We start from the raw sequence: 13,794 nt of genomic DNA on the forward strand, positions 1-13,794 counted from the left end.
GGGAAAGATATAACAGAGACCTAAAGGGCAATGTTTTCAAACAAAGGGTGGAATGAGCTGTTAGAGGAAGTGGTGGAGGCTGGTACAATTGCAACATTTAAGAGGCATTTTGATGGATATATGAATAGGAAGGGTTTGAGGGTTATGGGCCGGTCCTGGCAGGTTGGACTAGATTGAGTTGGGATATCTGTTCGGCATGGACGAGTTAGACCGAAGGGTCTGTTTCCATGCTGTACATCTCATGACTCTGTGACTGTATAGCAAACACACCAGATATCAGATCTAACACAAGAATATCTGGTTCACTAACGTCACTTAGGGATGGAAATCTACTGTTCTTACTTTGTCTGGTCTACATGTGACTCCAGACCCACAGTAATGTGGTTGAATCTTAATTGTCTTCTAGGCAATTAAAGATGTGTGATAAATGCAGATCTGTCCAAGTACAGCCACATCCCATGAACACCGATGAATGAATAAGAAAGAGAAACTCTAAAGTCATCATAGGATTCAGCTATCTTACTGACTGATCCTTCTCTAGGAATCTACTAAAGAGCTGCTATTCCATACACACAGTTCCATAGCAATTAACAGCAAAGAACTTTGTAATTCATGGCTTTATCAGATAGGTATCATTCTCTTTTCTCATTAAGTTATTCATGTCTATTGACATTTCTGTGGCATCCCAAAACACGAAAGGAACTTGTTACTAAACTGATTTCTCCACAAACATTTCCTCAATTCCCCCACCATTCCAGGACCAGGTACGTGTGAGGGAGAGGGAGGAGGGCTCACAGCAGAAAGAGGCTGAGGCCAGGGAGGGAGGCGGAGAGAAGGCTGCGGTTGGGGTCAGACCTTTACCTGGGGGACCTTCAAAATGGAGGCTGTGCAGGACCCACCCCTATAGTGGTGGTGAAGATCCCTGGACAATCCTAGGCCTTACACAGCCTAGTTAAATTGCAGATAGATTATATCTCAGGGGCCAAAAAATTCAGTCCCATGAGGAGGGGAGTAATGGATAACTGGCTTTTTGAAGATGTGAGCTATATGGTGTGACCATGCCTAGTAACACACATGCGTGCTGTCCTTCACAGCAGAGAATAGGAGGCAATCGCAAATCTAAAGTCTGTGGGATCAGTGTTATGAATTCCTCCCGGGCTTTCATCAAGATTATGGAGGGAAGAAAAAGGAAACACCTGTGGAACTTCCAGGCAAAGAAACATTCATTTTGAAAGAACATAAATATTTTAAATAATTTTTTAAAAGTATAATATTCTGGTTTTAACTTTAATTATTCAATACACCAGGTCACTGTACCACATCTAGGTATTTTACCTGGATTTTTAGTTGTATGTGCAGATTTTAAATTTGTGGTGTTCGTGGCATTTTTTGCTTCTTTGTCATCACCTCGGGCGTTCTTTGTTTCTGGATTAGTGTGAGGCTTGGCTCCTTTCTCCACTGAATCCTTCTTCTTAGGGGAAGCTGTTTTTGCTGCTTTATCAGCTGATTCCTTCGCAGATACTAAAGGGTTTGTTCTGGAAGGAGCACTGGAATGCTTTGGTTTGCTGTCAGCTTTTCTGGAAGGAGAGGAAGACTTTGTCTTTGTGGCCTGTTTTTTGGTCTTTGTTCTCTCTTTAACCTCTTTCTTCAATGGCTTATCTGCCTTTGCCAAGCTCTGATCAGTAGGCAATGCTTCGGGATCAACCATGCAAACATCTGGATGTGGTGGAGGTGGACTAGGATCCATCAGTGGAACAGGCGGGGGGTCTATTTGTCTGTGTACAAGTGTTCTGTCTGTCGGGAGAGTTTCAGACTCATCTTCAGAGTCTAAGGCAGCATCCGCAGTGATCGAAGGGCATTCCTCTGTTCCAGGTGGAAAGTCGGAATCAGTCTGGGATGGAGCAGACTCGCTGACCGATGTTCCTGGGGTATCATCACATTGCCGGACCTGCTGCTTTCCACCAGATGGAGGCTGGCCTCCCCCGCTTTGCGTAAGTGGTCTCTCAAGATCTTCAGCGATGTCATCTTGCTCAAAGAATTCTAATGGGCTTGGATTGATGAAAGAAGGGGAAAGATCAGCTATGTTGAGCCGGAATGAAGTCGGAGTCTTAAAGCATGTTTCAACAGCAGGTTGAACCTCTGCTGGGTGCACTGATCTGGATGCAAAATGGTCATCTTCAAGCTCATATCCATCTTTTGCTTTATCTTGCTTGCTGCTGAATGTCTCAATTTCTCCCATGTCTGACTGCATTATTGGAATTTTGCTTTGACAGAGGGCAGGCTCTGGTAAGGAATGTGATGCATAAACAGCAGATACCTGCTCAGAAGGAGATATCATTGATGATCCTACCGGACTCTTCTCCTGCAGTGGGCCTGGGCCTGATGAATCAGACATGTGCAGATGAGATACTTCTTTTGCAAGTGCAAGAGGCTGTGAAAGGTCAAACATTTGCAGCTCTTCCTGATCCTGCAGTGGAGAAGTTCCCTGTGGTGAATGGGCAGATGGTACCCTTTCTGAAACCATTGGCACTTCAATATTAACTGGTTTTCCAGATAGGGCTGAAGAACAAACACCATATTCCTCCTGCAATGGAGAACTGGTTTGCGGTGTACGAGCAGATGAGGATGATGGAGAAGCCTCTGTTGGCGGGGTGGAACCGAATTGCAAATGATCCAGTTCTTGGCCATAGAATGATCTGTCAAGTGTCGGATGAGCATGCTGGATAAATCCAGGCTCATGCACATCTGATGGACTGTAATCTACTTCAGTGGGTCCATTTTCAGATATGTGCTGGAAGCTGGCATTAAACGCAGGCTGCTCAGGAGATTGTCTACTGAAGTCCAAAGCCAAAGACTGTTCCGGTGACTCCTGACTAAACTCTACTGACATTGTTGAATGCTCGGGTGATCTCACTTCCTGTACAGGAGTTCGAGATTTTGCAGTCTTTGGAGACACCTCTGGAGGGGAAATCGACATGGGCCTTGGACAATCTTCTTTAGAAGGTGAAACTTCAGCTTCTTGGAAAGTTGTAGGCGTTTGGACAACAGACACTGAGAGGGATTCATCAACTTCAGTTGAATGAGGGGATCCGACCTCTGCATGCAACGAGGGAGACACATCATCTGCTGTAGGTTCTGGAAAGGAGCTTGTGGCAAGAGATGCTGTTGAAGCTGAAGCTACACCTTCAATATGGGAATAAGTGTCTTCTGCTACCACCTCATCGACAGGAGTAGCTGATTTGTCGGATGTGGTTCCTTCAGAAATCGACATTTTGCTGTCTTCTTTAACAGAACCGATTTGGCTGAGATCGACCAGAGTTGGGGACAGTTCAGCTGCAGTTTTCTGAGTTTCAAAGGGACCGAGTGACGGGAAGGTTGCAGTAGCATTTTCTTCCACTTTGCATTCTTGGCTGAAATTATCTTTGGGAGTCAACAATTCGAAATCTGCTGCACGTTGCTTTTCAGGCGCAACTGAGCTGGACGAAAAGTCATTAAATGGATAAAGATGGGGTGAAGAAAGAAGTTTAAGCTTATCACTTGAGAGTTCCATTGCACCTTCAAGAAACTGTACTGGGAATTCTTCTCCATCATTAGGAGAACTATCAACAGGTGAACTGGAACCCAACATTGGCGGGCTTCGTAATGGAGATAGAACCTTTTCTACAGGTGATTCTGAATCAGGTACTGGCTCATCCATGGGGCTATATCTTGGACTGGTCTCATCAGCTTTCATGTCATCAGTCTCAATAATAATTGGGGCTGGCAATTTTCCTGTTAATTCAGTTGCGACTTTACTATCTTTCTCATCTACCGGAGACTGATAAAATGGAGTGTGGCCAGCACTAGGGGAACCAGATTGGGTGGGAGATGCCATCTCTAGTGTTTTTTCTTCAGGACTAGCACAATGATCATCTGGAGTTTCGTGGTCAGAGGTTGTAAGATCTGTGGATGCCTTGATATCTGATGGAGTCAAATCAAAGTTGACATTCTGATCACTCAAAGGTGATCTAGACTGTGGTGAAGAACCAACTGGACTCCGTGCGGGGCTTAATTTGGCTTCAAGATCTTTTATCTGATTTGCTTGTTTTTCATTCTCTAAAACTTCCTGTTTTTCAAATTCATCAGACTTAGGAACATAGATGCCAGGTGATGGACATTTAAAGCACTTGTCTTCTTCCAGAGAAGATGAAGGAGATATTGTTGAGGCTGATGCTGGATAATCATCACCTTGTGTCACTTCTGTTTTTGAAGTTTCTATTGAGAGTCCATTGTAAGTGTCAGGAACTGGAGAAAGCTTAGCTCCCTCATGACCCTGGCAAAAGACAGTAGTTTCAAGCTTTGTCATGCTTTCAAACTCCTGAGTAGGTGACTCAGTTTCCTCATTATTGGTCTCATCACTCATAATATCTCTCGGTGTGGACATATCATCCATTGGGGTAGGTTCACTTGAAATTTCAATTGTAGATTGAGTAAAACCTGATGTAGCTGTAAATTCTTCTGGTGGCTCTTCATGGGTTTCTTCATCAGAAACTGTTATTTCACTTTCAAAATCAGTTGGCATTGTTTCATTACGAATCAGCATCGTTTGATCAATAATTGAAGAATGGAGTGCAGAGATTTTATCCAAAGCTGCATCAGGGGATGGAGCTTTTACTTTATGTATCTCAGTGATTTCAGCCATACTTAAATCTTTCTGTGCATAAGTTTTAGCTTCTTTGTTAAGATCAACTCTTTTTTCTTCCTCTTCTGCCTCTTGTTCAGCCTTTTCTGGAAAGCCTTCTCGTTCCCTGTGATCATCCCCAGCTTCAGACTCTTCTGTCTCTTCTTTTTCTATCTCGTCATCTTCAATTGGTTCTTCAGTTTCAATTAGTTCTTCGGCTTCAATGTCGTCGGTCTCGACCTTTGTGCCAGTCAAGACATGTTCTGTTTTGCCTGGAAGCATATTTTCTACTATATCTTCTGCTAGCTCTTCAACATCTTCTGTCTCAGCCTTTTCCTCATAGTCTCCAGGTTCAGAAGATTCTTCAAAAGCAGCACCTTCATCCTCAAATTTTTCTAATGTAACCTTATTTCGAGTTTCAATGTACTCTTGAGGAGACTGCTCAAATTCACCTTCGACTTCAGTGGTTGTTATTCCCTCATCAGGAGATTCATCCGTCTCCAAAGAGTCTCCATGAATTATAAACCCTGTCTTTTTCACAAGTGTGGCTTCTTGCACTTCATTATTTATTGAATTTTCTGATGGGGCTATGGGTCCTTGCATTTCTCTTTTCTCTTCTTCATTAAGTTCTTCAAAGTCTTTTGTTAAATCTTCTGGTGAAGACATTCGTGATCGTTCAATCTCAAGTTCACCTGCAGTCACTGCAGTCACTGCTGCTGCTGCTGCTGTCCCTGCCACAGCAACAGTTTCCATTTTGGTCTCTTTCTTGCTCGGTTTTGGCTTTCCTTTCTCTTTTGGCTTACTTGGCGTAGAGTCTTCCTTCTTTATTGGTTCAGTTTTCCTTTCCACTTTGGGTTTTGTTGGTACTTTTTTGGTCTCGGTTACAGGGATGGGTTTTTTAGTTTCCTTAGCAGGTTTTTTCAGGTCTTTCTTGACATCTTTGTCGTTTCTTTTCATCTCTTTCTTTTCTTCTTTTTTTACCTCTTTCACTGGGGTTTCTTTTTTCTTCACTTCTTTTTTAATATCTTTCTTGGCTTCTTTCTTTATTTCTTCTTTCTTTATTTCTTCCTTCTTAGGTTTCTCTTCTTTTTTAGTAACCTTTTCTTTTTTAGTAACTGCTTTATCTTCCTTTGCCTCTGACTTCACGTTCTCTTTCTTCACTTCCTTTTCCTCTTTCTTCTTGTCTTCTGGTTTCTTTGCTTTAACCTCTTTCTTCACAATTTTTTCCCTGACAGGTTTGGGTTTGTTCTCAGCTTTTAGTTTGTCATCTCTCACCGTTTTTTCTTCAAGTTCCTGTTTAGCTGTGTCCTCTTTTGCTTTTGTTTCCTTTTCATCGGGCTTTGATTGTGACTCTGTTCTGGTCTTTTCCTTCTTAACTGCAGGTTTTTCCTTTTTCTCTACCTTTTGCAGTTTTTCTTTAACAGCCTCTTGTTGACTAACTGCAGTAGGTTTTACCACCTCTGGTGTTTCTTCCTTCTTAACTCCTTTCGCAGCGGGTGGCTTCGAATTAGATTTGAGACTCTCCTTGCTATCACTCCGTTGTTTCATCTTGGTTTGTTTAACATTTGGGACAGCCAAGCCAATGGACAGCTCCTTTTGAGTTACCACTGGGTGTTTAAGGAAATCTAAATCTTTGAGCTTTTCTAATCCATCCAGAATATTGTACTGTGGAGCATTTCCTGGGAACAGGGCACGGACTATTTTTTCGGTTGGATTAGCCGGATGCCATACAATCAGTGAGGATATTGAAGTCATATATGGAAATGAAATTTCTGCCTCTTTGCCATTTGGTAACACTAGTCCGGTTTTAGCCTTGTTGTTGCTGGACCAATGTTGCATGAAAAATTGTAGCTCCTTGCTTCCTTTCACTGGATTCAAAATGTACATTTCTAATCTTCCCACACCCATTTTCTGAAAAAGTATTACTGGATCAATAACATTTCCTACAGTCCTGTACAGGGGTTCTGGCTTTATAGACAATTTGTTTAAGCACTGGAGAGTAAGAAAGGTTTCCTCAGTATTCCTTCTGACCCTAAAATTAGGCTGCAAGTTTGTCATGTTTTCCGGGACGTTAAGAAAAACGACCCCCAGCTCAGGTGAGATCAGATTCTTCAGCCAGTCACTGTTAGCGGTGGACCCTTGCGACTGTTCCTCTTCTAGTTCTGCTATTTTACGTTGCAACAAACTGTTGACTCCAGGGAGATTATCAGCTCCGTTATGGGTGAGCAGGATTGAGTCGACTCTGTCTAAATGTCGAATCAATTTCCAGAAGCATGACTTGCGATCGGAGCCTCCATTGATAAGCATATTAAACCCATTCACGGCAAACAAAGCAGAGTCCCCTCTCCCACCGGGGAAAATGTAGCAGCAAGGTTTTGACAGTTTCAAGAAGCCTCCTGATGCTGGGGGCTCCAACACATCAAAGGATGATGGTACCTCAACCGATTCGGAGAGATATTCAGTGAATTCTGAAAGTCCTTCCATCTCTGGCAGAATAGAGACCGAGTTTAGTTTTATATTGATGAAGTCCTGTAGGTTATGTTTTTCTAGGTTTGTATTTTTCCAATCACCTTCCTCAAGACAGAATAATGTGAGACTGGCTTTATTGGCTGGATGTGTGGTGCTCAGTAGTTCTCCAATCTGCCAGCAGAATAAAAGACAATAAGTAATTAGTAGTTATTTCTGCAAAACCTCAATTAACATTTTATAATTAGATTGTGCTGCGTTCAGTTCCCCAAAAATAAATTATAATTACGGAATACTTGCTTCAGAAATAAACAACGCAGTATCCTTCCATTTGAACTTTCCAAAATCAAAATAAATGTAAATATTTTGAATTGGTAATTTTTACTTTGTCTGGTTAAATTATAAAGATAATCTGTTTTTGTGTAGTCTCACTTTTCTTAGTTCCAATTCTATTCAGTAAATTCCCATCTTTTAGGAAGTATACAAGGACTCTATGTTTCCATTTATATTTTCACATGTTGATGTATTTTAGGTAATTTTCTTGCCACCTCTTTCAAACTGGTCATCTAGGGATGTAAGAAACTTTGTAAAGAATGGCTGATTTTATTTTAACTTGAAACCTCAGGCTTCATGAATAAAGCAGTTATGCAAATGTATACAGATGATTCAATGAAACATAAAATACCATTTTAGTTCCAATCCGAAAGTTGGTGCTAGTAACATCTTTGGAAGAGAATTACAGTGGGATTACTTATTTACAGTTTGGAATTTCTGCCTTACATGTAAGAGGTACTCAAATTAAGATAAAACTGCATGTTTACCACATTTCAAGGTGAGCACACATAGTAAGCTTCACTGACAGCATGGTTTGCTTAAACACTAGTTCAAAGCAGTTACTTACTACCACCATGATATAACACAACTCCATGAGCGATGGACTATTCTAATTTCTTTACACTTACCTCCTGATCTGTGAAAATTTCAATGAAGTTCTGAAAGGAGAATGAACCGGATTGCAGAATTAGTTCCCCAGTGTTTTCACAGCACTGTCCAGTTAGCACCAGCAGCTTATGTCGAGCAGCATCAGTGATCAAGAGACGTACCTAGGAAAAGGATATGTGACTTAGAAGTGAAAAGCAAAATAACTACAGCGATACATTTTAGAAATTAACATTCACTGTGTGAAGCTTTGCATGCCTTTAAGGTTTGTCCAGTAAATAAACGTCTGTAGTGAAGGCTTGGGTCAAGTTTATAAATTTATAGCTCCCACATTGGGTGAAGGCATTGCTGCAGCTCATCATGGAGCTCATTCTGACGTGGAACAGATCATGGCACAACGTGAGGGAGAGTGGGCTCCAAGATTTCCTGAAGGGGAACTGAGCAGGTTGAGCAGGAGCAGAGACGTTTCCTAGACAATCTTTCAGAAGGTCAGAGACCAGATAATGATGATGCTCATTTCCAGAAGTTAAGCCCAAGGTCCTGGATGCTGTGCCATTCAAAGCTTCAATGATTCACATGGGTGGTCAAGCTCAGTGAATGTGCAATCGAATGTCATGTCCTACCAAATGCTCCACTAACCTCAGTCATGGGATAATGCATAACGTCCCCATCACTGACCTACTGACAATCTCTACCAATCATGCCTAAAATTCATAGCTTTATCTCACGTTACTGCTATAAGTCTCACATTCACTGCCAGCCAGTTCACAAGGTCAGGCTCATCACACAACCACACTGCATTACACTCAGTGAAATATCTCCTTCACTCTTGTAAGACAAAGTGACACCCACTTCCTTCCCCCAATGGAGAAGACTGCATTTGCGATTATTGGAGCGACCATTGCTGAGACTGTGGTCAGCCCCAGAGTTGCAATATCGAAGATGACACTCATGCTTAAGTCTTCCTTCTCAGATCACATTGCCCCTCAAATCACTATTGCTTCTAATTTACAAGCTGCAGATGGCGTCATTGGGCACCTCAGCTTTCCACCCTTCCCCTCATCACAAACTATTGCACCCGTCTTTGTCAGGTACTTAGGAGTTACAGCCTGATTGAACAAATCTCCTCTGGTCTCAGTCCTACATCCAAACTGCATCTTCTGAGACCTTGTGCATTAGTTCTCAATTATTAACTCAGCGTCGACCCTGTCAACCTTTCTCAAACTCATGTGTGTTTCAATGAGGTTATTTCAAGGAGTTGGGAAATTTTTGTCACACATATGGAAAAAGATGTGTGCTGAAGCACAGGGTTAACATTTCATGTACATGTGCAGGCAGTGAAGTTGAGCAAATGGTATCAGAAAACTCGCCAGCAAGTAATCAGAGTGGGCCTTCAGGTGGATCAGCTTCCTGTTGCAAGGTGATTTGATAAATGTGTGCAGCCAATCTGTATAATGACAATGACCTCCCCCCTTTCAGGAGTGCCAGGCAGGATTGTAGTAGTGTCCATCTGTCAAACAAGGGCTGGCAGCTGCAAAAGCCAGACCTTAGTTCAATATCTGGCATTGGTAGGTTTCTCATCCAGAGTGGTTATACATAGAAATTAGAAGCAGGAGAAGGCCATTCGCCCCTTTGAGCCTGCTTCACCATTCAGTATGATTATGACCAATCTTACACCTCAATGTCATAAACTCATTTCTTCCCCATACTCCTTGATGCCTTTTAAAAACATATTAATCTCCTTCCTGAATACATTCAGTTACCTGACCACCACAGTCTTCTGTGGCAGACAATTCAACAGGGTTCACGACTCTTTGATTGAAGAAATGTTTCCAAATCTCTGTCTTAAATTGCCTACTCACATCCTAAGACTGAAACTGTGTTCCTGCTTCTAAGCTCCTAAACCAGAGAAAATATCTTTCCTTCATCTGGTCTGTCCAAACCTGTCTCTCCTCATTGGATGGTCCTGCCATTCTTGGTATCAGTCTAGGCAGGGAGACTAAAATGGCACACAATACTCCAGCTGAGGTCTCACAAGGCCCCACATAACTTCAGTAAGACACCCCTACTTGTGAACTCAAATCTCCCTGCAAACAAGGCCAATATACCATTAGCCTTCCTTGTTTTTTGCTGTACCTACCCATCTACATTCATTGAGTGGTGGACAAGGACATCTAGATCCCTTTGCAGATCCACAATTCCCAATATATCACCATTTCAGTGCTACTCCTTCTTTGTGTTTTTCACATTGATGTGCATCATTTCACATTTAGCCACATTGTCCAGCTTCTGCTGTGTGATTATCTACTCACGACACGTCGGAATCACCTAGAAGTCTCCTTGCATCCTCCCCATAAACCTGCTCCGTTTTGTGTTGTCAGTAAACTTGGAAATGTTGCATTTAGTTCCCTAATCTAAGTTGTTTATGTATAATGTGAATAGCTGGAGCCCAAGCATGGATCTTTGCAATACCTCACTCGTCACTGCCTGCTGCTTGGAAAAAGGCCTAATTATTCCCACATTCTTTTTCCTATCTGTCAACTAATGCTCACTCCATACCAATATGTTACCCGCTACCCCATGTGCTTAACTGTTCCATGAACCTCTTGCGAAGAACCTTATCAAAGATCTTCTGAAAATCCAAATACACCACATCCACTGATTCAGATCAATTCCCTTATCTATTCTACTAGTTACATCCTCAAAAGGTTTTCATGAATCTATACTGGCTTTGTCCATTCCAATGAATGTTTTCATGAATCGATACTGGCTTTGTCCATGCCCATGAATGTTTTCATGTTCGTTATCATGCCTTTTATCATAGACTGTCGCACTTTCCCCACCACTGATGTTAGACTTACTGGTCTGCAATTCTGTTTTTTCCCCTTTTTTAACTAGAAGGGTTACATTTGCAACCTTCCAATCTGTAGAAACTGTTCCAGAGTCTACAGAATTTTATGAAGATGTGTACCAATGCAGCAATATTTCCAGAGTCACCTTTTGTAGTATTTGGTGATGTAGATTATCAGGCCCTAGGGATTTATTAGATTCTAACACCATTAATTCCTCAGAACCATTTTCTTACTGATATTGATTTCCTTCAATTCCTCCCTCTTATTCGACCCTTGGTTCTTGAACATTTCTGGGAGATCACACGTGCCCTCTTTTTAAGAAGAAAGCACGAATACTTGTCCAATTCTTCTGCCATTTCTTTGTTCCCCATTATAATTTCCCGGCTTCTGACTATAAAAGAGACCTACATTCTGAATGAACCCCTTAAAATATTTTTAATTTTTAATTTTCTGACTACACCTCCATTTTGTAACAATATTTTCTTCTTGTAGCTCTTGAAGCCTCAGGAGCACAGAGCTATCTTGGTCGAGCTATTGATGCTCTATAGCTACTCATTTGTTTGGGAATCAGGGGTCCAGTATAAATTTGTATTTATGCTGTGCAGAACTTTTCAAAGTGGGAAACAGCATTAACTTGGCTGGATACATCTCTCTACAGAATTTGTACAATAAGCCCAGGCCTGGAAATAATAACCTTAAACTCAAATAGCAGTTCAACAATTTCAATCCAGCTTTATCTTTTGGATCTGGAAATTAAAAGTTGGTGTTAGTGAAAGTGACAATGAGGCTGTTATTGAGTCATAGAGATGTACAGCACAGAAACAGACCCTTCGGTCCAACTTGTCTATTCAGACCAAATATTCCAACCCAATCTAATCCCACCTGCCAGCATCTGGCCCATATCCCTCTAAAAAGTAGACATCATGGCAGTGGTAATGTCACTGAGAGTTAAATCAGTGGTGGGCTTAAGGTGGTCAGTTAGGAGGTGACCTCAGGGAAAACCGGTTTCCCCAGTCTGATTTCTGCGAAGTGTGGGGTCAGTGCACCATTTGGTCCCAACATCTGGATCCTGCAGTCTGCTTAAAATCCTGCCCTTGGTTTCCTTTCTTTTCAAGACACCTAAGAAGTTTGGAATGCCATGGAGTCAACACCCTAATGGTTGTTTCATTGTTTACATAGGCTGAATATTGAAAGTGCAAATTGCGTTGAGCCTTTTGCAGTATTTCTTGCTTAAGTCTAGCAAGATGTCTCACTATATCTTATGAAATGCACCTCATTACCTATCACCCCTTTAGAGTCCCTTTCATCCAATTTGAGTCCCATTTTACCTTGTCCAAGAATGATTCGCCACTCACTGGATGTTCCCCAATGAACCGCATGCCTTGTGCCTTTGAAATATCATTGTGCATTACTGAAGGGTCTGTTCCCATGGCTCTATGACACCCAAGCAAGAGTAGGCAATCCAGTGCTGCTCCTCACCGGCAACATAATGGCACACAGGCCCAAGGTCACACCGCTCACGATACCGAGCTGGCAAGGCTGCCACATACAACCCTTTCTCTCAGCCTAATCACCATCGGATCAGCAGGTCACACACAGCCTCCCCGTCCCTTGCTCCACACCATTTAAAACACCCTCTCTAAGACCCAGCTACTCTGTCCTCAGAGCCCACAGGACACTTGCAACCTGTCATAGTCCAATCAGCGAATACCACACACTGGCAAACAATCAGATAATTCCAAACAAAGGCTTCTATTTACAGCCTCCAACAGCAAACACAAACAAAGTGAACAAAGGCTGCACTTTGTCACCACAATGCAGACCAAATACTAGCATCTTGCCCAGTGACTATCTTAGTCCATGATATCCTCCTCAAAGTGGTCATCCCCCTCCTTGGAAAGTTGCTTCCTTTCCCGCAGCATTTTCAACTTGTGCCCCTCCCTGGGTCAGTCCAAGCAGTGAAACTGCACCTTTAATGGTCCCATCATATGTTCCATTATAGCCCGAGTCCAGGCAAGGGCAGCAATATATCTCCACAGCGATCAGGGGATTGTACAATGTGTCCTGTGCCAAGGACACAGTGGGTAGCCCTTATCCCCAGGAAGGAATCAGCCTTGTAAGTCGGGTGCCTCTCATGCCGAACACGTCAGCTATATGAGAGTGCTGCTGATTTAGGAGTCAGGTTGGCTGCACGGTAGTGGGCTCACACCTCCGTGAATGGTAACATTGATCACGGATCACCTGAACATTAACGGAATGGAACCCCCTTCATGTTGATGAAGTCCACAGTAATCTCAGGGTTGTGTGTGCACTAATACTCTGAACCTTAGGAAAGCAGACATGTTTCCCAATCTATTGCAGCATGGAACTCATCTTATGGGATCAAAATCAATCAGATGGAACATCCTGATGCATTGTGGGTGTCCGACTGTGAGATCCCACATAGATCACCCCCACCGCCTGGAAGGAGCCAGTCACAGAGAAGCTCAGAGCAGCCAACACTTTCACAGCCACTAGGAAGGATAGCCACCCATTCCTACAGCCCTCAGGTCCTGCTCCAGCATCTGGCATTGTTGTATCACAGTATCAAGACTGTGCCTCACATCCTCAGGTAATACATTGGGGGTGAAAACTTTTGGGTCTCCTACAGATTCCACACATCCTGAGGGGTCCTGAAATCGCAGCCCTTCCCTGAGCCCAGGGTTCCTCACCCTTTGGGGCTGCTCCTGGACTTACCGGATGCTGATAATCAGTGGCATGTCTCTTTTATTCGGCCAGAACTCCCATCCGGGCCCCAGCCCCAAACCCCCACTGCAGTGCCAGCCCCCACTTCCACCTCCCAGTCCCCACCCCAGTTCCAGCCTCCACCTCCCAGTC

The 13,794-nt window shown here is 42.8% G+C and overlaps 1 protein-coding gene across 1 annotated transcript in view; it reads right to left on the minus strand.

The window, feature by feature from the left end:
* Positions 1 to 13,794, minus strand: part of map1b (microtubule-associated protein 1B) — a 123,177-nt gene that overhangs the window by 14,060 nt on the left and 95,323 nt on the right. The window contains exons 4-5 of the mRNA XM_060836221.1: positions 8,089 to 8,229; positions 1,336 to 7,300 (exon numbers count right to left, since the gene is read on the minus strand). Of these exons, the coding sequence (XP_060692204.1) occupies positions 1,336 to 7,300; positions 8,089 to 8,229 (6,106 nt within the window). The remainder of the gene's footprint in view (positions 1 to 1,335; positions 7,301 to 8,088; positions 8,230 to 13,794) is intronic.

The sequence above is a fragment of the Hemiscyllium ocellatum genome, chromosome 2 (genome assembly GCF_020745735.1).
Source record: "Hemiscyllium ocellatum isolate sHemOce1 chromosome 2, sHemOce1.pat.X.cur, whole genome shotgun sequence".
NCBI lineage: Eukaryota > Metazoa > Chordata > Chondrichthyes > Orectolobiformes > Hemiscylliidae > Hemiscyllium > Hemiscyllium ocellatum.